This window comes from Cucurbita pepo, chromosome 16, assembly GCF_057944985.1.
Source record: "Cucurbita pepo subsp. pepo isolate OVF chromosome 16, ASM5794498v1, whole genome shotgun sequence".
Taxonomy (NCBI): domain Eukaryota; kingdom Viridiplantae; phylum Streptophyta; class Magnoliopsida; order Cucurbitales; family Cucurbitaceae; genus Cucurbita; species Cucurbita pepo.
The window spans coordinates 12,541,156-12,564,182 of NC_141813.1; the positions used below are offsets into that span (position 1 = coordinate 12,541,156).

At 36.9% G+C, this 23,027-nt stretch overlaps 5 protein-coding genes across 6 annotated transcripts; 2 read left to right on the forward strand and 3 right to left on the reverse strand.

Annotated features, from left to right (window-relative positions):
* Positions 1 to 1,861: 1,861 nt before the first annotated feature.
* LOC111777390 (uncharacterized) lies at positions 1,862 to 3,071 on the reverse strand. Its single transcript, XM_023656956.2, has 3 exons — positions 2,717 to 3,071; positions 2,266 to 2,406; positions 1,862 to 2,157 (listed from the first exon to the last, which is right to left on the reverse strand). Exons 1-3 carry the CDS (start codon positions 2,930 to 2,932, stop codon positions 2,005 to 2,007), a joined length of 510 nt encoding a protein of 169 aa, XP_023512724.1. The 5' UTR covers positions 2,933 to 3,071; the 3' UTR covers positions 1,862 to 2,004.
* A 499-nt stretch (positions 3,072 to 3,570) lies between these two features.
* Positions 3,571 to 5,530, forward strand: LOC111777389 (protein OCTOPUS-like). Its single transcript, XM_023656955.2, has one exon. The coding sequence runs from the start codon at positions 3,686 to 3,688 to the stop codon at positions 5,387 to 5,389; it is 1,704 nt and encodes a 567-aa protein (XP_023512723.1). The 5' UTR covers positions 3,571 to 3,685; the 3' UTR covers positions 5,390 to 5,530.
* A 443-nt stretch (positions 5,531 to 5,973) lies between these two features.
* Positions 5,974 to 8,642, reverse strand: LOC111777882 (protein NRT1/ PTR FAMILY 8.1). The gene is made up of 5 exons (XM_023657613.2): positions 8,227 to 8,642; positions 7,989 to 8,135; positions 7,694 to 7,911; positions 7,040 to 7,590; positions 5,974 to 6,941 (listed from the first exon to the last, which is right to left on the reverse strand). The coding sequence occupies exons 2-5, from the start codon at positions 8,095 to 8,097 to the stop codon at positions 6,107 to 6,109; spliced, it is 1,713 nt and encodes a 570-aa protein (XP_023513381.1). The 5' UTR covers positions 8,098 to 8,135; positions 8,227 to 8,642; the 3' UTR covers positions 5,974 to 6,106.
* Positions 8,643 to 15,727: 7,085 nt separating this feature from the next.
* On the forward strand, positions 15,728 to 18,044 carry LOC111777546 (Homeodomain-like transcriptional regulator). Of its 2 annotated transcripts, XM_023657196.2 has the most exons (3): positions 15,728 to 16,766; positions 16,858 to 17,309; positions 17,612 to 18,044. In XM_023657196.2, exons 1-3 carry the CDS (start codon positions 16,351 to 16,353, stop codon positions 17,638 to 17,640), a joined length of 897 nt encoding a protein of 298 aa, XP_023512964.2. In that variant the 5' UTR covers positions 15,728 to 16,350; the 3' UTR covers positions 17,641 to 18,044. The 2 variants fall into 2 exon arrangements, with proteins under 2 accessions (XP_023512964.2, XP_023512963.2); XM_023657195.2 differs by having other exon boundaries at positions 16,858 to 18,044.
* A 2,509-nt stretch (positions 18,045 to 20,553) lies between these two features.
* On the reverse strand, positions 20,554 to 22,885 carry LOC111776909 (large ribosomal subunit protein uL4c). Its single transcript, XM_023656319.2, has 2 exons — positions 21,984 to 22,885; positions 20,554 to 20,851 (listed from the first exon to the last, which is right to left on the reverse strand). Exons 1-2 carry the CDS (start codon positions 22,804 to 22,806, stop codon positions 20,814 to 20,816), a joined length of 861 nt encoding a protein of 286 aa, XP_023512087.2. The 5' UTR covers positions 22,807 to 22,885; the 3' UTR covers positions 20,554 to 20,813.
* Positions 22,886 to 23,027: the final 142 nt, after the last annotated feature.

Below are 23,027 nucleotides of genomic sequence, written 5' to 3' on the forward strand. Positions count from 1 at the left end.
GCGGGCTTGCATTATTACAAATCCACAACGAAGACTTGTCAAATTCCAATTGGTTGCAAGTTTCAAAATCTTCTCGAAGAATTTTCTTTTTCTTAGGAACAAAGGGATATGATAAGTATTATGATGAATGATATGATGGCCTAAGAAATCTTTTGTCCTTGTTACTCTTGTCAAGTCGAGACTTCTGGTAAACGCAAAATTATCCAAATTATTTGAAAGCTCAACTATATTTTTTATTAATTATTTAATTATTTATTTTAATTGTAAAACCTCAAATTATAAATATAATTCTTGAAATTATTAATAATTAAGAATCAAAATATTAATTAATTAATTTAAGATGGGGAATTAAAAAACCAGCCTATACTACCACGTAATGAAATATTTAAAAAATAAATGACAGTTTTTTATTTATTATATTTTTATATTTTAGCCTAATACCATTATTCCTTGGAGATATATTTAAATATTACTTTCTTAATTTTCAAACTATCGGAATAAAATCTTACCGAATGTTTGACTTTTCTATTCTATCCAATATTATTAAAAAAATTATCACATGGTATTTACATAATGTTAAATTATAAATGCAATATGTACTTTATAAATGAGTGCTATTTTATTTATATTTCTACCGTAACTTTTGTTTTTACTTCATTTTGACTGCTAAAATTACTAATGAAACGTTTACTTATTATATCTATTAATCTATCTAATAGTTTAATTATACCAATCTCAAAAATAATAATAAAAATATAATTATTTACTGATATTTGTTTGAAATAGTTTATTTGACATTTTCAACTAAATATTAAAATATTATAGATATGACCTAAAAAGAAATATGATAGTTTATTGTGTCCAAACTTTCTGGCTTTATTATAATAATAATAAGTATTACTATTATTATATAATTTGGAAAATTCTTCTTTACATTATTTTATTTTATTTTTTCCTTTGGTTATAATATCTTTAATTAATTAAAATAAGTTTGAACTCTTAGAAGCAAGGGGAAAAGGAATGCATAGTCGGAAGTAGGAAAGAAAAAACGTTCGGAGTTGTTTTTCGCAACTAAAGAGAGTCATGCAGCGATAGAGACATGATATGGGGCTCTCGAAAGCTCACATCTTTTGAATCCCATTAAGCAAAGAGATTTCATAAATTACGATAGTCAACACCGACAGAAAAGAATTTGGATAGAGGGCTCGAAGTATCTTTCTAGATTGAGCAAAAGGTAGATCAATATCCTTCGGAATTAGAGTAATCGTGTAACAGCTCAAGCACATCGTTAGCTTATTACGTATCGTCGTCAGCCTCACAATTTTAAAACGCATTTACTAAGGAAAGGTTTCCACACACTTTTATAACGAATGTTTTATATTGTCAACTTTAGTTCATTAAGTATCACCTAGCCATCTACCAGGGAAAAGTTTTCACACCAACCGATGTGTTCGCTTTTGCTCCTCTCTCCAACCGACGTGGGATCTCACAATCAACTCTCGTGGGGACCAGCTAGACGCTGGCACACCGCCTAGTGCCTTGGTTCTAATATCATTTGTAACAATCCAAGCTTATCACAAGTAGATATGGTCTGTTTTAGCCCGTTAAGTGTATCACTATCAATCTCACAGTTTTAAAATACATCTACCAAGGAGAGGTTTCCACACCCACATAAGTAATGTATTATTCGTCCACTAGAGAGAAGTTTCCACACCCATATAAGACATGTGAGAGAAGTTTCCACACCCATATAAGACATGTTGGACGTGAGATCCCACAAATCAATTCTCTAAACAAATTTGTCCATTAATAATGGAGTTAGGGTGACTAATTTAAAAACTAACATATAAGAAATTTCAAATGAGAGCAACCAAAATAGAATTTATACAACAAATATTACATTTCAACTTAGGTGCTGTTCTAAGTTCAAATCTCTCAACATCAGGATGCAGATTCAGAAAATATTTTTTCGATCTATAATTAAAATGGCAGCACTTACCATTTTCACAGTTTAGAGTTCACAATCGGTCGTATGCTGAACAACGAGTGTCTTCCTTCTGCAACAATTTCTCCCGTCCCTTTGTTCTTAATAACCACACTGGTTCCAGAATAACGCCCTTTCTGCCCTAAGAGCCTCGACACTATTTCCAATTCATCCTGCAGATATTCACACTTCGTAATTTAGATTTCATTTTTCTTCTTTTTTTTGTTTGATTTAGAGCTTGTGAAGTGAATCTAGGGAGTAAAGGAGAATGTTATACGTACATCGACGTCGGCAGTCGACATATACGAAATCGACATGTCGACAGAAACCGGCTCCGGTAGGGCTTCATCATAGATTACGGCGCAACCGACTTCATCCACTAGGTTTGCGATCGCACCTGAAGACAGTTTCCCCGTTCGATCCTGAAATGACAAATCGAAAACCAGAGGCGTTAGGCAATTAAGGTAAAGGACCGCACTCCCCCTCCGATTGCGTACTCAATTCAACAGTACGTTGCAAATTCAATCAGTAGGATAAAATCGGCGCTCGAGTGATTTGAGTGCTTAATTTGAAAAATTAGCCTCTGCTCTTTCTTCATCGACTAATACGCTCGCAGAAGAACCGATCGTCGATCGATTTTCGCTACGTCTTCATTCAGAACTAGGTCCAAAATTAGGGCAAAAAGAGTGAAATAGACAGAAAATAAAGTAACAGAGAGTTTCAGAATCATACTGTGAGGCGCGGAGGGACCTTTAGGGTACAAACGACGAGCCCTGGTTCGGAGCGGTCGACTCGGATGCCTCTGAGAGCGAAGAAAGTATAGAAGCATGATTCTCCGGCTTTCCTCGGCCGGACGTCGAGTTTCTCGACGGCGTTCGCTTCCTCCTGACTCAATTCCAGAAGCTGCTTCGTCTTCTCCATGATTTCGCTTTCAATTTTCTTCATCATCTCTCTCGAACCCTCATTGATCAATCCTGGTTATCGAAAGACCCAGATTTTTATTGAATGATCCAGTGCGGTGCAGGAGTATGTACGGTTCGGTGCTCCACTCAAATGGACGGTGGATCCTTTCAAGCATTTCTTGTCTGGACGTCGGATGCAAAAGGGTCTGATCGATTTACATTGCTATTATTTATTAATATTTGTTTTGGTTCTCAAGTTGTCGAGCAACCTGATGACTGGATAGCCAAGTTCCAAATTGGGCATAATCATTATTCACCCCAAACCAAAACCCAAGAAACAAGACGGTTCTAGGTTGCACATCCACACCCCAAACCAAAACCCAAGAAACAAGACGGTTCTAGGTTGCACATCCACACCCCAAGAAGACGCTTCCAATCAAACACTTACCGAATCTACCCTCCATTTTATTTATAATTTACAAAACATTTACTTGGTCTTGTCTATAATTATATGTATAATTACAATTTTAACCCCATTATTTGTATTTATTTCACCTTAACGTTTGAAGTATAAATTTGAGAGGAAAGAAGAGTTTGCCTTTGCAAATTTGACCCACCAACTTTAAATAAGAAAGGGTAAAATTGTCTTCTTTAATATTGTTTATTGAAAGGGGTCTTTTCTGCAAAATCTAAACATTTGGAGGCTATTTTCTAAAATTACTCTTTTTTCTGCTTCTCTCTCTCTCTCGTTCTCTCTCTCGGTAACTATGCGACATGAGTGCCTTGTTCATCTTCAGCCATGAATCTGCAGGGCAAAACTGTATCGCATCGGCTTTCCTCATGTCACCGTCATCCTACCAAGCCAGTGACCGGATTCTGCGCCTCCTGCCTCCGTGAGCGCCTCGCCGGGATTGATCTCGACACGCAACAGGAATCGCCTCTTCAGAAACACCATTCATCATTGGAGCTCCGTCGGAGCAAATCCTTCTCTGCAGCGAAGCGTGATGCGAGCATCGGGCGACTGCAGGTGCAGCATCGGAAATCGTGCGATGTTCGCTCTGGAAACTCCTTGTCGGACCTTTTCTGTCGCGAAGATAAGCCGAGATGTAGGAATCAGCAGGTGGAGATCGAATCCGAGAATTTAGGTTTTGAATTGCATGAGGCTGTGGCAAATGAGAGACAATTTAGGGCATCCGGAGGGACAATTGGACCGGCTCTTGGCACGATCGATGATTTTGCTGGAGAGGAGGCTGAGTTCAAGACGGTGAAAGAGTTTATAGATCTCGAATTTCGGAGGAAGAAAAATGCAGGTCGAGATTTAAGAGAAATTGCAGGGAGTGTCTGGGAAGCGGCTTCAGTCTTCAGCAAGAAACTCGGAAAATGGAGGAAAAAGCAAAAACGAAAGAATCTCGGTAACAATTGCAATGTAGATGCGGTGACAACAGAGGCTATCAAGTCGAGAGTGCTTGAAATTGGAGAGACTCGTTCGGAGGTTGGAGACTATGGATTGGGAAGAATGTCTTGTGATACAGATCCAAGATTCTCCGCCGATGCAGGTAGAATATCGTTGGATGATTCACGGTATTCGTTCGATGAGGCAAGGGCTTCTTGGGATGGATATCTGGTTGGAAAAACTTATCCAAAGATAACGCCGATGGTTTCAGTTTTGGAGGAGGCCAAATTCCCCGGTACTGAATTTGAGAAAGATGATCCTTCTGATGAAGCAGAAGGCTCTCCGAAGAATGTAGGAGATAAAGTCCCTGGTGGATCGGCTCAGACTAAAGATTACTATATGGATTCATTGTCTTCTCTGAGGCGGAGGAAGAGCTTTGATCGTTCAAGTTCACACAGAAAAGGGGCATCGGCGGACTTCGATGACTTGAAATTAATATCAAACGCAAAGGTATCTCCTGCAACTACAGAGTTATTCTATGGTGCAAAGGTGCTACTTACAGAGAAAGATTTGAACAAGTCTCGCTCAAAAGCCACCAGAGATGGCGAATTGAGTGGCACTGATGCTACTTCCAAAGATTCTGTTCTTGATGCAGCTGGAATTGACCGAAAGACGTTCAAGAAAGTGCATAGATGGCGTAAAGTATTAAGTGTTCTTGGTATGATGCATAAGCGAAGTGGTGAAAGCAAGTCTGATGATGAGGAAAGTTGTGATCGGCCTATTGCTGAGTCTTGGGAAAAGCTGAGGCGTGTTGCTAATGGCGAAGCGAACTCTTGCGTTAGCCAGAAGCTCATTCGAAGTTACAGCGTAAGCTGTCAAGATCAGAGCAAAGTAGCTGGATTCAATGGCGGGAATGATTTGAAACTGAACGGTTCGAGGTGGAGAGACGATTTTACGTTGCGGAGGAATCGGAGTGTAAGGTATTCGCCAAATAACTTTGATAATGGCTTGTTAAGGTTCTATTTGACACCATTGAGGAGCTACAGCAGAGGCAAACCAGGAAAGAGCAGGCCAAGAAGTTCTTCTTTCAGTGTCAAGCATGTCATGTAAAAAGGTGCGTCCCTTCTTCTTCCGGGAAAGTTTCTATTATAAACATTATATAGACTAGTTGTTCTTGTTCCTTAGATAAAACTTATGTTCTTATTACGAGCTGGATAAAGCTGGAAAAGTGAAATCAATTTCAGTTGCTAATTGCTTAGTGTTTAGCTAGACCCGAATGTAACCGCCTAAACTCCCTGCTAATTTACTCAAGGTTCTAAAACACGTCTACTATGTTTTAAGACATGTCTACTATGGATAGGTTTTCATACTCTTATAAGGAATGTTTCATTCCCATATCCACCTTAACATTCCCATATCCAACTAAGGTGGGATCTCACAATCCACCACTTAGAGGCCCAGCGTCCTGGTTGGCACACCTTCCTGGCTCTAATACCATTTTGTTACAGCCCAAACCCTTCCTGGCTCTAATACCATTTTGTTACAGCCCAAACCCACCGCTAGCATTCTCTTTGGGCTTTTCCTTCCAGACTTCCACTCAAGGTTTTAAAACGCATATATTAGGGAGAGGTTTTCACACCCTCATAAGAAATGTTTCATTCCCCTCTCCTCTCCTATTCTATTAACATGGGATCTCAAAATGAAACTTTGGACTCTTATCATTTCTTGTTTGAATATGAGTTGCATTACAAACGAGAAACAACTACTAAATTTACTGACAGAATTTAGAATGTAGAGGCTGTTCTGTTTTGCACTGTTCTTCATTAATCAGCGAAGGGTTCCAAGGGGCCTCTTATACTTATACCACTTGGCTATGAAAAGATAGGCAATCAAGTTTTTGACACTCAAGATCACCAAGAGAAAAAAGAAATAGTGTATATGACCGTAGTTCAAATTGTCTGGTATCCATCCAGGACTCCCATCTTTAGTGCTGAATTTGGTGACAATAGTCACAAGTAGAGAGCTCAGGTAGTTTCCAAGTGCGACGGTAGTGAGCGAGAGAGCCGAGCCGAGACTCCTCATGGCATCGGGAGCTTGCTCGTAAAAGAATTCTAACTGCCCAATGAAGGTAAATACTTCAGCACAACCAATAAGAAAATACTGCGGAACTTGCCAGAAGATGGACATGGGCATATGGTCAAGTTCATAGTAGTTGTGCCTTCTAACTTCTCGAAGTCTCACAAGTTCTAAGATAGCTGCAGATAGCATAGCTATAATTGAAATAAACAGGCCAATGCCCATTCTCTGCAGTTGAGTTATGCCGTTCGGGTGACCGGTGTATTTTCGAGCCATTGGAACTATGATTCGATCGTAAACCGGGACCCAAAAGATCACACTCAATGTGTCAAAGATGGAGAGAGATGCAGCAGGGATCTCAAAGTTGGGGCCAATATGAGCATCCATTTTGTCACCTTGTAATACAAATAAAGTGCCCATTTGACTATACACAGCTGCGAATACGATCCCTGTTGCCCATACCGGAAGCAACCTTATGATGGCCTTAAGCTCCTCTACTTGAGTCACAGTGCAAAGCTTCCATGGATTTACCGTGCCTTTTAACATCTCATCTGATTCAAGCTCCACTGCTGCTTTGTCAAAGAACCTGACAAAGACGAAGGAATGAGCGTTTCTTCCTCGATACATATCGCGTATTAACAATGAACATTCTTACATCATTTTGGTTTTCAATTATAAACGAACCTGAAATCATCTGTGTGGTCGAGTTTGCGGCTTCCTACGACAGCAGACTCGTTATCGGCAGTCTCATACAGAGCCTTGTTTTCAGGTACTTTTACTTCATATTTTCTAAAAGACGCCACCACGACCTGACATATACGTGTAAAAGGACTTCCTCCAGGTTTCTGGTTTCGATACAGCCGAGTCCCCGAAAAGAAACTCACCACAGCAATCGCCATAGCCATGGCTGGAATACCAAACCCCCAACCCCAGCTCACATTTTCTTGCACCCAAACTAGCACAGAGCTTGCAATTAGAGCACCAACATTGATTGAAAGATAGAACCAATTAAAGAAAGAGCTCTTGTGCTTCTTCTCAGTTTCATCAGCATCATCAAATTGATCTGCTCCATAAGACGAAACACAAGGCTTTATCCCACCAGTTCCCAACGCAATCAAGTACAAAGCCACAAAACACACTGCACTTTGAGCAGCCGTCGCATGACAATCATCTTTAGCAACACAAGTAGGCTTTAAGCCAGGCACCGAAGCTGACAATGTCAAAAGTGTCATCCCCTGCATAAACCAATCAATTCCAGTATCCAAACATGTCAAAAACATGACAGTATGAGCATCAAAATCGTGTTTCGAAGTGTAAAATCAAACCGTTTGAACTCACAATGACGTAGACGATGGAGAAGGCAGCAATAGTTCGATATCTACCCAAGTAGGCATCGGCTAAAAAGGCTCCAATCAAGGGAGTAATGTAACAGGTTCCACTCCAATTATTAGCATTTTTTGAAGCTGTAGCACTATGCTGATTCAAATGATTCTTAAAGTACAGCACCAGATTCGAGCTCATTCCATAGTAAGCCAATCTCTCACAAAATTCATTTCCTATTGAAGAATCAACCATTAGTTAAACATTCCAGTTTGAATCTCATCAATCCACTTTCCCTACAAACAAAAATTACCTAGAATAAAGGGACAGGCCTTCCAGGTTCCCGTTCGGGTTCTAACAGCCGGATCTCCACGGTAGTCCACTGTTCCATCTTGCGTGTAAATACTATCTTCTTCCCCCATGGATAACCTTCAAGAAACTCCTTCCGCAGCCGAATAATCTGATACTTCAACAGAGTTTCAGAAGAAAAAAAAAACAAAAAAAAAACACGAAGAAGAAGAAGAAGGAGAAAATTAGGCGGCGAACATTACCTAAAGAGAGAACCGCATCCAGAAGGAACAGAGAATCAATTTGAGGAGCTTTCTTTCTACGGAATCATTTAAGATAACGAGTAGGAATCTTACTGTTGAGAGTCCACGCATTCAAAACGAAAATGAGGACGAAAGAGAAGTCTAATGTAAACGCAATGTGGTGGGACAGGTGATTGAGGAATCCATTAAAAGCATTATGAACAAGAAGACCTAGATCTCGGCAATTTGGCATTGCTTGCATCGCTAAAATTGACGGCGATAGAATAATCAAAACCAAGAAACAGAGTGTTTGAAGAGCTTTGTGCGGATTGGATTGGTTTGGACGTCTGGATCAGCGTGGAATCAAAGATGCTGTTGAGATGGCGACCTCGTGTTCCCATTTGCAGAACGATTTGGCCTGCAAACCCGCTGCGTTCATCACTTAACACTAACACAAGACGGGAAGCAATCATACTTAAAATAGTTTTTTAAATTATTAATTTTCTGTCTAATAAATTTTAATTTTAATTTGATGTGTACTTAAAATTAAAAATTTCGAAATTATTATAATTGAAACCTAAACCAATAAATATGTCACATCAAGATTTAATTGAAAAGTAATTAAAATTAGGCATTAATGTGAACATAATTAGTTAGTTTGAAGAAGAAAGTGGAAGCCAGCTCAGCAACTCTTCCAAAGCTAGAAATAGAATATTCCACCAAAAAAAAAAATAATAATTGTAGTCTTCCTTGGACTTTCAATTTGAATTTTCTCATACTTTTTTTAATTAAAAATATACACATTAATCATTTATTTCCAAAATCTCTTTAATTATTTTACATTCTGTAATGCCACGTCATCCGCCTATTGGACTTTTATCCGGTCCAGCCCAATCCAGCTTTAACGACCCAAGAAAAAGCTCACTAGGCCCAACATGATTCTTTAATGGGCTTTCTTTCTCAACTCCGGCCCATTACTTTTAGTTGACATTCATATTTGAATGTCACCTAAAAACAATGCATTTCTACGCACACATGATATAATATCATGTAGCGACGGGGCCTCGAGACGACGTAACCGACTCAACGGGTGAAATTTATATTAGACTTACCGATATTTCAACGAACGTATATTCATAAACCATAATTCCGTTTTAATTTAATAGAGAGATTTAAATATTCTTAAAAATATTAATAATTTTTTTATCGTAACCTATTTATCGATTAAACCGAATTTAAAATAATATAATTATGAAACCGTGAGAGAGTAGCACGCGCGCACGTGGGAGGAGTTCATCACACGCTTTCCAGGAAGCCTTAGAAATGTGAATCACAATTAGCCTGTCTTTTGTCAACTTTTGGAAAAAGGAAAGGCAGAGAGGGGAATCTTTCCTTAAATGGAAAGGGCCCACACCCCATTTTTAATTTATTAAATTAAAATGCCTTTATAAAATTATATATATTTTAAATGAAATGCCCTCTTCTCCCGATTTACCCCTTTGATACACCCAACAGACACATGGGAACCACCCCCAAGGAAAAAATAAAATAAAATAAAATAAAATAAATCCAATTAATTATTAATATTATAAATAAAAACAACTATTTAAATCGCTACTTTTTAGGGAAATTTTATAATAATTTTCTTGCATTAAATAGAAATATTTACATAAATAAAATATAATCCTAAGTCATAGGATGATTGATTTGACAACTAAATTAATGGATTAGGTTTAATTAATTTAAATTAATTAAATTTGAGGAAAATAGAATTATTGAGCTGACATTATTTTAAAATTGAATTTATTGTTTAATTCTCACATTTCCAATACTGATTTTATTTTAGTGCTTTCAAATTCTGAAGGGTCGGCCACCAACCCCTGAAATTATTTATTTTGTCTTCATTATATTTAAATAATTAATAAATTTAATTAAAAGGGTATATCAGTAAATATATATATCTATATTTTTTAAATGGCTTATGTTCCCTAGAGCGTGTGCGCATGCAATAGAAAAAGAACAGACAAACCAAACCCCATTTTATGAAGATGATTCCCAACAGATTATTGTCAATGAAATATTACCTGTAATTTTTTGTATTTTATTCAAATATTATATGCTTCAATTTCAAGCTTCTTTTTTTTTTATTATTATTAATTTTAATTATCCTTCCACATTTTCAACAAAAAAATGAAATTAAATAAATAATTCATACAATTAGTTATTATTATTATTATTTAAAATATTTTAATATTTTTATTTTGACTGTAGCATTAAAAGCAGTTGGGAACCCAATTCGGTAATCAAACCCATAAAATTCGAAATTTCATTGAAAGCAATTCCACTCACCCAATAACTTTTACATTATATTTTATTAAGATAATCCAAACCCCGTTTTTACTTTCACTTTCACTTTAATCTTCTCCTAATTTCACTTTTACTTTTTACCTTTCACAAAAATAACATTATCCAAAATTTACCTCCAACTTTCGGGTTGTTTAAGGATGTGACTGTAATGCTATTTATTTAAATTATAAATATAATATTCCAACTTTTAATGTAATATATTGTTTTTAAAAAGTTGTAATTTATCGAAAATTTATCAAATATAAAATTAAAAATAAAAGTTTAATTTTTTTTTTTTTTAATTTTAAAGGCTAAATAAACCAAAAAAAATTGTGGGTTCAATTATATATATATATATATATATATATATATATATATATATATATATATATATATAGGCTAGGGGCGAGTACGGGACATAAATGAGAAATAAATTCCTATTCAATCTTGTTTAGCTAATAAGAAAAAAAATTGTTCTCATTTTTTATTTAAACCGAGATTTTTTATCCCATTTTAAATGGGTCTCTATATAAACTATGTAATATATTATTCTCCCGGTCACACAATTTTTAATTTTTTTATAATATGGACACGTGGCATTTTGGACACGTAGGCAAGAGGGAAGGGGAAATGAATTAGGTGGGAGATTCGAAATTCCAATTAAAAAGAAGAAAGTGATAAATGATAAAGGCGTTGCCTTTTTGCACCCCTTCCCGTCGGGTTTCCCAGTCAACCAATACAATGACTTCTTGCAGCCGACAGCACAAACGCATCTGTTTCGGGCCCCGTTTCCCTCAATTATCCGACCCATTTTTTAAAATCATTTAAAAAATCAATTTATTACGCTTAAAATTTATGAAAATTAATAATTATATCCATTAAAATATTAAAATTTTACGTTAATTAATTTAAACATTTTAAAATTACTAGGCTTCAATAGTTGAGAAGCAAAGCAGATAATATCTATTAGCAATGGAACCGTTACAAATGATATTAAAGTCAGTCACCGGACGATGCGACACACTGGTCATAATAGGGTTAGACCCTCTCCATAAATGGCCCGTTAAAAAACTGTGAGGTTGACGCCACCCCAGTTGGAGAGAGAAACGAATAATTCTTTATAAGGGTTTAAAAACATTTTTCTAGCATACACGCTTTAAAACTGTGAAATTGATGGTGATATGTAATGGACCAAAGCTAATAATATTTTCTAGCGGTTGGCTTGGACTGTTACAAATAGTATCAGAGTCAGTCATCAGACGTTGCAAGACACTGGTCGGAATAAAGCTAGACCCTCTCCATAGAAGGCGCGTTAAAAAAATGTGAGGTTGACGCCACCCCAGTTGGAGAGAGAAACGAATAATTCTTTATAAGAGTTTAGAAACTTTTTTCTAGCCTACATATTTTAGAACGGTGAGATTGACGATGATATGTAATGGACCAAAACAAATAATATTTTCTAGCGATTGGCTTGGACTGTTACAAATAGTATCAGAATCAGTCACCGGACACTGCGAGACACTGATCAGAATAGGGCTAGACCCTCTCCATAGAAGGCGCGTTAAAAAACTGGGAGGCTGACGCCACCCCAGTTGGAGAGAGAAAACGAATAATTCTTTATAAAGGTTTGGAAACATTTTTCTTAAAACTATGAGACTGACGGTAATATGTAATTGATCAAAGTGGATAATATCTACTAGCGGTGGGTTTGGACTGTTACAAATAGTATTAGAACCAGTCACCGGACGATGCGAGACACTGGTCGGAGTAAGCTAGACCCTTTCCTTAACATACACGTTTTTAAGTCGTGAGGCTGACAACGATATGTAATGAGCTCAAATGGACAATATTAAGTATTATATATATATATATATATATATATATATATATATATATATATATATTTATTTATTTAATAAATGAATAATATAGGCTTAATTATTCACAATAAAAAAATGATGAGAGGATAAATATTTATAAAATATTTATAAAAAAAAACATAGCTCTTTATGGACTTATTTGCTTACTTATTTTTCAAAATTAATTATAGAAAACAAAAATACAAATTTAATTTATAAAAAATATTATTGAAAAACCGTTAAATAAAATATTATTTTTTGGACAGAAAAGCAGAGATAAAATACTACAATATTTAATTAAGCATTTAAAAATGTGCATATAGTTTCAACCCAACCGACATAACAAATATATTAATATTATAAAAGTCAGAAAATTTTTAATTTAATAATTATAAATAAAGACCGCATTAAAGTTGAAGCGTTGAGTCCAAATTGTGAAACAAATTCGAATAAGAGGGGACCAATCATTTGCAAAGTACGAGAGAAGTAAATTAATGTAAAATTAATTAAATTAATTACCAAATTAGTGCCTTTTAATGTATAATTTTGGCTGCACTTTCATGTTGTACTAATTAATCCCATCCCCCTCATAAAGCAATTCCTAAGTCTATAATTAAATAATAGTTTATTTAATGTAATAATAATAATAATAATAATAATAATAATTTATTTATCTAGTTCTAGCTTTAAATTATTACAAAAATTCAATAGAAAGTGATGTACTATACGAGAAGCTATGCAATTAAAATAATAATTCTATCATATAATATGTTTTTTTTATTACGATAATAATATTTTAATTATATATATTTTCGACCTATCGTCGTGTGTATTGTTTGATTGTATTTGTTGGATGAAAGTCCCACATCGACTAATTTAGAGAATGATGTGCGTTTATAATCAATGAATACTCTCTCTATTGGTATTAGGCCTCTTAGGAAAGCCCAAAGCAAAACTATGAGAGCTTAGGATTAAAATGGACAATATCGTACTATTTTGAGGAGTCGTGTTATTCTAACTTGGTATCAGAGCCGGGGATGAATGTTAAATGTCAGATTGCGACTCCACTTGCCGACCCACCCATACCATATTTATTTTATTTTATTTTTACTTTTTTTTTTTTTTTTTTTTTTTTTTTTGTAATTTAACCTCCAATATATATATGTAAATAAATAAATAAATATATATTTGTATAAAAATTGAAAATAAAGGGTAGAATAATTACCCTTTTTCAATAAAGTGGGGAAATGAGAGAGAAAAACGACCGTGGTTCACATCACAAGGGGACCACTTTGGCCCTCTCTTGCATACACGACACGGAATGGGCCTTGTCCTCTCCACGCGCCGTCACACTTCCCTTCCACGTTATTTTCACTGTTAAAAAAAACAACCATGCATAAAACAAATTATTAGAAAGACAATTGTCCGTATTACTGTCACTATCACAATTTTAAAATGAGTTCAGTATAGATAAGTTTCTACTTTTTTAGAACAAATGTTTTATTCTCCTCTTCAACCGATGTAAGATCTCGTAATCTACCCTTTTGAGAGCACTGCGTACTCACTGACACACTGCCCGTTGTCTGGTTTTGATACAATTTGTAATAGCCAAAGTCCATCGATAGTTGTATCATCGACAACCTCATAGTTTTAAAACGCATCTATTATGAAGAAGTTTCAACACCTTTATAAAACATGTTTCGACGTGGATCTCACATTCTTGTTACTACATCACCTCGTAATTCGAGTAATCTAAAGCGGGTGATTACAACTCTCACTTCAATAGATATCAAAAACTTTATTTACTAAATTATGCTCATATTAGTATTTGGCGGATAGATCAATTTCGAGCCCGACCACCACCGTAAAGAGGACGGTCGACACGGAGGGGGATTGGCTGGTCCACGCTTCAATTATGTGAGCTTATTTGATCCAATGCAAACAAGGACATAATTGGGAGTTCATGTGCATACGTGGGACACACTCATTGGTGGTGACCATTATCTACCTGGACCATTTGTCTTCGACTTCATTGTGTTCTTCCCCATTCGGCCAGTGAGACAACGACATGTGTATCATCGAGAGCCGTTGATGAGATGATTCTCGAGATCGTGACCCTTAAGTAGTCACAATTATGTGAAAGACTGCCCAATGAGAAGCCTGGTCCATTTCGGACCCCACAAGTGGTCCCCACTCTATCAACTTGCATGATATCAATCAGAGCCGTTGTTTTGAATCTGTTGTCACTTCTACGAAGAGAGGAAAAGGTTAATTTTCTAAAAGCCAATAAATAATAAATAATATTTTTAAATGATTTTAAAATTATTTAAAGATATTTATTTATTATTTTAGAATAAATGTAAAATTGAAAATAAAAGCTTAAATTATAAACAATATTCTCTAACTTTTACCTTTGTTTGAAAAAAAAAAAAAAAATCTTACTATTTTTAAAATTACAATATTACCCTTTACATTTTACAAACGTTCTAATTGTCCAGGCGGTAATGATAGTATCTTGTACCTGAACCGGTGACTTACTTTTTCTAAGTAATGGAGAAGAGGACCGAAACATGCCACTAAAAGACTCTACTGAGACAAAGATGAGTCGTCAGGAACGTAGAAGAAGTAGGATGGGCAGTTGGTCAGATCTAGTATGGATCGTACATGGACGGTAGTTGGAGTCGGCAGCTCTCTTTGGGTTCCCTCATCTGGGATCCCTGGGGAAGAGGATCAAGTTGGCCCTTGCCGACAGTGACCTATAACGCTGTGACAATCCATATTTTCCTGTTAGATCAGTAACTCATCGTTTTATGTTGATATTCTAAAGAATTTGTACTTTAAATATAATTTTAAAACGTTCATGAAATGTTAAGGATAATATTGTAATTTTTAAAATCGATAACAAATTTTAAGGGTATTGTTAGTAATTTAATAATTCATATACAAATTAGTTATAAATTTTTAGATAAATTAAAATTATTTAAATAATTTTAATTTATAAATTTAAAAGTGGAGTAAAATTTTTACATTTGTGAGGCTCATGTCGTAACAAAGAACATGTGGGCCTTCCTTGCTAAGAGCACACACATTGATTATTTTATTTAATAAATTTAGAAAATAGAGAAATAAATATAAAATTAATTATTTTTTTTCATTAAGTTGGAAAATCCACGTGGCAACCAAATCCACCAATCATATCTTAACACCTTCCTTCAAGCTTTCTTCTCTTCTTCCTTGCTCTGTTTCGTTGTTTCTCCCTTTTTCTTCTTTCGCTTAGATTCATTCCTCGAAGCTCTCTCGCTCTCTACTGCTTCTGCTTTTCCTCTGTCTCTTGTTCTTCGCTCTGTTTCAACCAAAAACAGGAAGAACAATAAAGCAATTCCAATCCATTCTTTCTGAAGCCTTGAGGTCGGTTCGGTCAGTCTTCTTCCACTTCGATTCTCCTTTTTTCCGCTTTCTTTTCGGTTCCTTCTTCCATTTTCCCAGAAATTTTAGCCGATTTCTCGGTGATTTTCCCGGAAAATTTGTTCATCGGATTCTGTTTGGACTGAAGTTTTGGAAGTGCTGGTTAGTGTTAGGTTTAATCGATTGAAGTTGGAGCAATACTGATTGATATATTGTTTTTGTTGATTTGGTTTGATTTGGAAAGCGGCAGTGACTTTTTTCAATTGGTTTGGAAAGTGTAGATTCCTCAGAGTACGTTTTCACAGAAAAAAAAGTATTCTGATTCCGTTCAAATGCTTGTTGATTTAACGCCCTTATTGTCGAATTCCTATTGCGAAATATCCGCCATCGTTTCGCCCTATTTGCTGCATTTTCTCTCTGTGTTCTTCTTGTTTCTTCTCTATTTAACAATTCTAAATCTCTTCCCCCAAGTTATGAAGAACTTGTTTGAATCTCTTTGAATTGTATCCTCAAATTGAGAGAGAGAGAGAGATTCATGAAGTGGGAAATGGAAATTCTGTCCCCTCCTGTTTCCTCCATGAGTTGGAGCTCTGGCGATGGATTGAGCTCGAGATGGACTGTTGCTGAGAACAAATTGTTCGAGAATGCCCTGGCTATCTTCGACACCGATACGCCTGATCGATGGCAGAAGGTTGCGGCGATGATACCTGGAAAGACGGTTGGGGATGTGATCCGGCAGTATAAGGAATTGGAAGCTGATGTTAGTAGTATTGAAGCTGGCTTGATCCCAATTCCTGGTTATGATACTTCTCAATTTACATTGGATTGGGTTAGCAGCCATAGCTATGATGGATTCAAGCAATCGTATGGCCTCATCGGGAAAAGATCGTCGGGGCGGTCGGCCGATCAGGAGAGGAAGAAGGGAGTTCCATGGACGGAGGAAGAACACAAGTAAGTGTTGAACTTCACTCATTGTTTCTGTTGAAATCATTTTGAGGTGTCTTTTGTAGTTTGAATTTGGAATTGGTAAACGAATTTGCAGGCTGTTTTTGATGGGGTTGAAGAAGTATGGAAAAGGGGATTGGAGGAACATCTCGAGAAATTTTGTGGTGACTAGAACGCCAACTCAAGTAGCTAGTCACGCTCAAAAGTACTTCATCAGGCAGCTCTCCGGTGGAAAAGATAAACGGAGAGCGAGCATCCACGATATAACCACCGTCAATCTCAACGACACAAGAAGCCCATCACCCGAAAACAAGAAGTCACTATCACCGGACCATGCAGGCGTGCTCTCACGCCACTCGAATCCATCCTCCACCGTGCCTCGGAATCCCTTCAATTGGAACCACCACCACCACCAACAACAACAACACAACACCGGTGGAGCAGCCATGGTTTTCAACCACTCCCATGGGAATGTTTTCATGTCTCCAGGCGCTTTCGGTGTCAACTCCTACGTCGGGGTTCGTCTGCCCGATCACAATCTACAAAAAGGTGCTGTCAATGAACCCTTCATTGGACCCCAAAACATGATCTTTCAGATGCAGGCTGGCCATTGCTTTCCCCATGGATAGTTAAATCGAGCTTTTTTCTTCTTTTCGAAATGCCAACGCCAACACCAACGCCGACGCCATTGTTCTCTTTGAGCTTTCACATTCATAATATAGTTTGTAATCTTAATTTCTTGTCATATACTTTAATACAACTCCATATCTTTGAAGAGGACAGGATTGAATTCATTTTCCTTCTGGTTTTCTTTTGGGTGTCCATAAAAGGAGCTTCTCTGCAACTTGCAGATTCTGTGTTGGGAGGACAAGGCATTTAGAGATGGGCAATGTGCTTTGCTTACTCCAATGAAAAATGCTGTCCAAGGAAGATTCTTGTTGATAATTCGACTCGACATTCACTATCGGGACTTCGACTCGACATTCACTATCGGGACTTCGACACGGCTCGGTTCGGCATAAAAAACCCATCTTCTTCTTCAGCGCTAAGCCGAACGAAACACCAAAACCGGGGAAAGTTCAGCAAAGAGCCTTTGTTTTAGACAATAGTCATTGTATGCTTATATCAGTCATTGTCTAGTTACTATTAAGCCTGTTGTTCTTGCTATGCATCTCTGAAGCATTATTGATACTCATCTGTCAGTTTCTAAGTCAATTGTTGAGTTTTTTGAACAATTCTTTTTGTGAATTTCAAGCTTTGATATGAATTTGGTATCCCATTGAATCCTCTCTTTCTCTTTCTCTCTCTAGGAGCTCATGAGGGCTAAAGCTGATTATGAATCCACTACACGAGCATCGTATGCTTCAAACTCTATTTATTTTATTGTAACGAGATCTTTTTGGAATATAGATCCTCTTATGAACGGGAAGATCCGTTCTAAGTGTGATTAGATAACTCCTAATCTCCTTCCCAACTTAAGATTCAGATTTGATTACCCTTTACATTATTTTAATCATTCTTTTTATTAGTTTAGATTTTGATACAAATCCTTTTTCATATCATACGTCTTCCCTTGTTCCACACAACTCAAGTGACCCAACACACTCGTATGAAGAGAATCGTGTTGATATTTTATTTAGATTGTATCTATAACTAGAGAATAATTTTATCGGATCAAAATACCATGCCTTTAATAATAATATAAAATAAACTTTCATCTTTAGCCACTAAATTTTTCGTGCATTTAGTGATATGAAGTTACTCGAGCTACACTTGTAGGGTGAGTAAACATCAATGACGGGAGTTAGCATAAATACATAGTTAAGTCATTTGCGACGGAAGTTACCAAAACAATCCACAACGAGATATTGCTAGTGTTTGTCCCAACAAAAAACGGACAAGCTATAATAAGTTTAAGAGGTTAAAAAAACCCATAAGGACAAAGCTAAGGTTAGGTTTTAAAACCATTCATGGAGACAAAGTTATCCAACTTCCCGTGACTCTATACAATACTGCGATCAATTTTCATTAACATTTCACGAAAACCCTAAATCCAAATCTCGACACTTAACCTACTAAACATACACAAAATACAAACGAGAGTCTATTCAGGTGATACAGTAAACTAACAATGCTATGAACAAAAATCTTCATACCGCACAAATACAAACACAACTCACGTAGATAAAAACATCAACTATCAACCTAAAACTCGATGGGTCCCGAAAGCTGCAATTGTTGAACTAAAAACGTTAGGGTTAAAAAGAATATGATCGGTAGGGAATGATGATGGGAAGGGGCAATGTGAGTTGCAAAATGGTATATTCATCCCCCACCACTTATGTAAAGAACTACAAGGCAAGAAGCTTTTGAAGAGCAAGTGACAAAAACTAACCACCATTTTTTTAAACCTTTTTTTTTTACCTTTTTTTTTTTCCCTTTATGCAACTTGCTTGCTTAGAAGAACATTGCCTCTTTAACTTTATTCCTTTGAAGGGGTCATAGCCTTAGCTTAGTAGCTACCACAAACACATAATCACTACTTCAAGCTTTCGGTCATTACAATATTCTGATTCCTTCTATTACAAAAATCTATTTAGAATTTTTGGTCGGGAGAGAAAAAAGGGATGCTCGTTATCGTTCTTCAATTATTTGAATAGTCCCCACTTATTTCAATGATCCCACATTGGTTGGAAAGGAGAACGAAACATTTCTTATAAGGGCATGAAAATCTCTCCCTAGTAGACACGTTTTATAACCGTGAAGCTAATGACGATACGTAATGGGTCAAAACAGACAATATCTGCTAGTAGTGAGCTTGAGTTGTTATAAATGGTATTAGAGCCAGACATTGAGCGGTGTGCTAGCAAGTACGGTAGACCCCAGGGAGATGGATTGTGAAATCTCACATTGGTTGGAAAGAGGAATGAAGCATTCCTTACAAGAGTGTGGAAACCTTTTTCCTAGTAGATGCGTTTTAAAAACGCGAGGCTGCCAACGATACATTACGGACCAAAGCAGACAATATGTACTAGCAATGGACTTAGGTGTTCCAGCCTGTCTACTCGACGAATGAATGGATAAAGGATTTATCGAATCAAATCTTAGTTAAATGATTTACGATTAAATATTAAAGTAGCTTCTACATAGAATAATTAGAAAATAAAAACCCAAGATAGAAAAAGTAGTTAAAGAGAATATAACTAAAAAAAATAGCAGGGGACTAATTCAAGCTATTGATGATGATGAACGACGATGATATATTATATTATTCCCGACTATATTTTAACTATTTTAAATCATCAATTCACTTGATCACGGAATAATTATAATTATTTGTGTGTATTATTGGTTGTTATCAATCTTAAGAGAATTTTAAAATATGCGACTATAGAAAAACAAAACTTTCTAGAAATAGTCAAACCAAGCATATCTCCGTTAATAAGACATAGGTTATCATCTACAAATTTAAGCAGGACTCTATTATAAGCCACATTTTTTCTAGTTTATAAAGGGTCGGACAATCTTTGAGCTACATGTCTTAAATTTACAGGCAAGACCCCGTCTTCAACTTTAGTCAATCTGATCATAGCTCAAACGATTTAGACTTACACTATGGACCAAAGATGTCAAAAGTTCGAATCCCTCAACCTCACTCATTGAACTAAAAACACCCAAACAAGGGGCCGTTTCTAGGAAGACTTTCAAGGAACTCAAAGCATTTTAAGTATCATCTTCTGCAAACTCGTTCTCTTTCTCTCGGAACGTTTTCATATGTTATGGACAAAGGAAGTGCCATAGGAGTCTCAGAATACTAATGGAAGCTCCTAACTTAGGAAGAAAGTAGAGGGAAGCCTAAACAGAATGCAAGTTCCAAAAGAATAAAAGATTGTTGTTGAAGAGATCATCAGCTAATAACACTTTAGGATACCGGAGGATAAAAGGACAAGAAGATACCTTTGTGTGTGTATAAGAACAAAAAAAGAATACGTTCAAGCTTGAAAGTTAACATACCCTGTAAGCTCCTTTCATGATTTGCACATGGCAGATTCATTATGCTGCGTCCGAATCCTCACCTACCTCTTCCAGCCCTGTATTCAAAAGTGAAGAAGATGTTAATGGAAGAACTATAATCTCTCTCCCTATTAACTTCAGTAGGTGTGTTCTGTTTTTGTAGTAAGAAACTGAGATTTCTACAAAAAGCAAGCCCATAAAAGAAATTCACAACAAGATACAAGAACGGATTCCAATCCGAAAAAAGAAAGACACGATGTGAGATCCCACAATGGTTGGAGAGGGGAACAAACATTCATTAAAAGGGTATGGAAAGCTCTTCCTAACCAACGCGTTTAAAAACCTTGAGGGAAAGACCGAAAGGAAAAAACCCAAAGAGAACAATATCTGCTAGCGGTGGGGTTTGGCTGTTACAAATGGTATCAGAGCTAGACATCGGGCGATGCGCCAGCAAAGACGCTGGACAAGGGGGGTGGATTGTGAGATCCCACATCGGTTGGAGGGGAACGAAACATTGCTTATAAGAGTGAGATTCCACATGGTGTGAAAGCCTCTCCTTAACGTTTCTTTGGAACCTTGAGGGGAAGCTTGAAAGGGAAAACACAAAGAGGACAATATCGGCTAGTGGTGGACTTGGGTTTGGGCGAGAGGTTTGAGCATATGTTGCCCTCACCACCTCACACACATCCCCTAAAAATTCTACTATTTCTCTCGAGCCACACTTCAAGGGAGAGTTCATCAAGAGCTTCTCCATTTTGATGTGAAACAGTAGAAGGAATTAATGGAAGAATTACAATTGCTCACTCTAAACATTAGTTTCTGTGTGAAACAATGGAAGCAGCAGCAAGAAAGAGCAATGTTAAGAAAACCATAGGTTTTAGAGTGAAGAAAGTCAATATCAATCCTGAATAAGCTTTCCATTTTGATTACTCCTCTAAGATTTCTGACAGAAATGAAACAAAACAGAGAATACAAGAAATCTGAATGAAAATCGATTCAACAAAATGATGATGCAGAACCCATTTGGAAGCAAGCAGACTATTGCCTAAGCCAGCATTTGCCATGTTAACAGATGCAGAACCAGAATTCATAGCATAATTCTAATGTGATTTGAATGTTGAATTAGGCAGAACTCAAGTATGAACGATAATGGAGGTTCATGATTTCTATAATTGAACAATTGAAATGGAGAAAGGTAAGAAAATCAACCTTCTTCGTCTTCTTCTTCCTCGTCTGCGATTCCTTCTTCGTAATTGTTTCCATATCTCTCATTCAGATAATCTACCGCCGCCGGCGTCAAGACTAACTTATCGGAATTCAAAATATCGAACAAATTCAGCGTTCTCGGCGTCAACAGTTTCAACGTTCCGACGTTACGGCTGGATAATCGCACATTATCAGAAACCTCCGTCATTAAGAACAGTGATTTCTCCTTTGGATCGATTCCCCATCTCTTCAGCGCAGCAATGAACTCTTTAGTTTTCGGCTTCTCGAACTTATCGCCGAAATCTTCCACCACTATCGTATTTACCGCCGCGCTAGCCACCGCCGTCGATATTGCCAATCTCTTCTCCTTTCTGTTGATCTTAATGGACCAATCTCTAGGTTTCGGCCCGAAGATCACACCTCCGCCAGGTCGTAGAGGAGTACGCATCGAACCGCGACGGGCCTTGCCGGTTTTCTTCTGCTGGTAGGGTTTCCTACCGCCTCCACTAACCTCAGCTCTGGTGAGAGTCGAGGCGGTCCCACGGCGCTTGTTCTGTTGGTCGGTGATAATAGCTCGGTGAACGACGGCGCGAGCGGTTTCCGGTGGAGCGGATTTGAGGTCGAGGTAGGTCTTGCCGACTTCTTCTCCGGCGAAAGAGAGGACTGGAAGAGTAGCGAGATGGGAGGAGATCGATAAGGGCTTGGTTTGGGGTATACGGGAGTTAGGTTTCCAATTGCCGAATAGCTTCAAATTATCGTTGGTGGAGGAAAGGAAGATCGACGAAGAAAAGAAAGAGAGCGACAATGGCGTCGGAAAGGTCGCCATTGTTGGTGCAATGGAGGAGCTTTGAGGCGCTCTTTGAGTTTCCGTTATCCACTGTAACTGAGATCAGTGGCAAAGACGAAAATATGACCTTCTTTCCTTTTTCACCAAAAAAAAAAAAAATAATAATAATTAATTAATTAAATTAAATTAAAATTTTATTATCGGTTCAATTTTTTCTCCATTAACCTTTTTTAAATATATTTAAAATGATTTCTTATAAT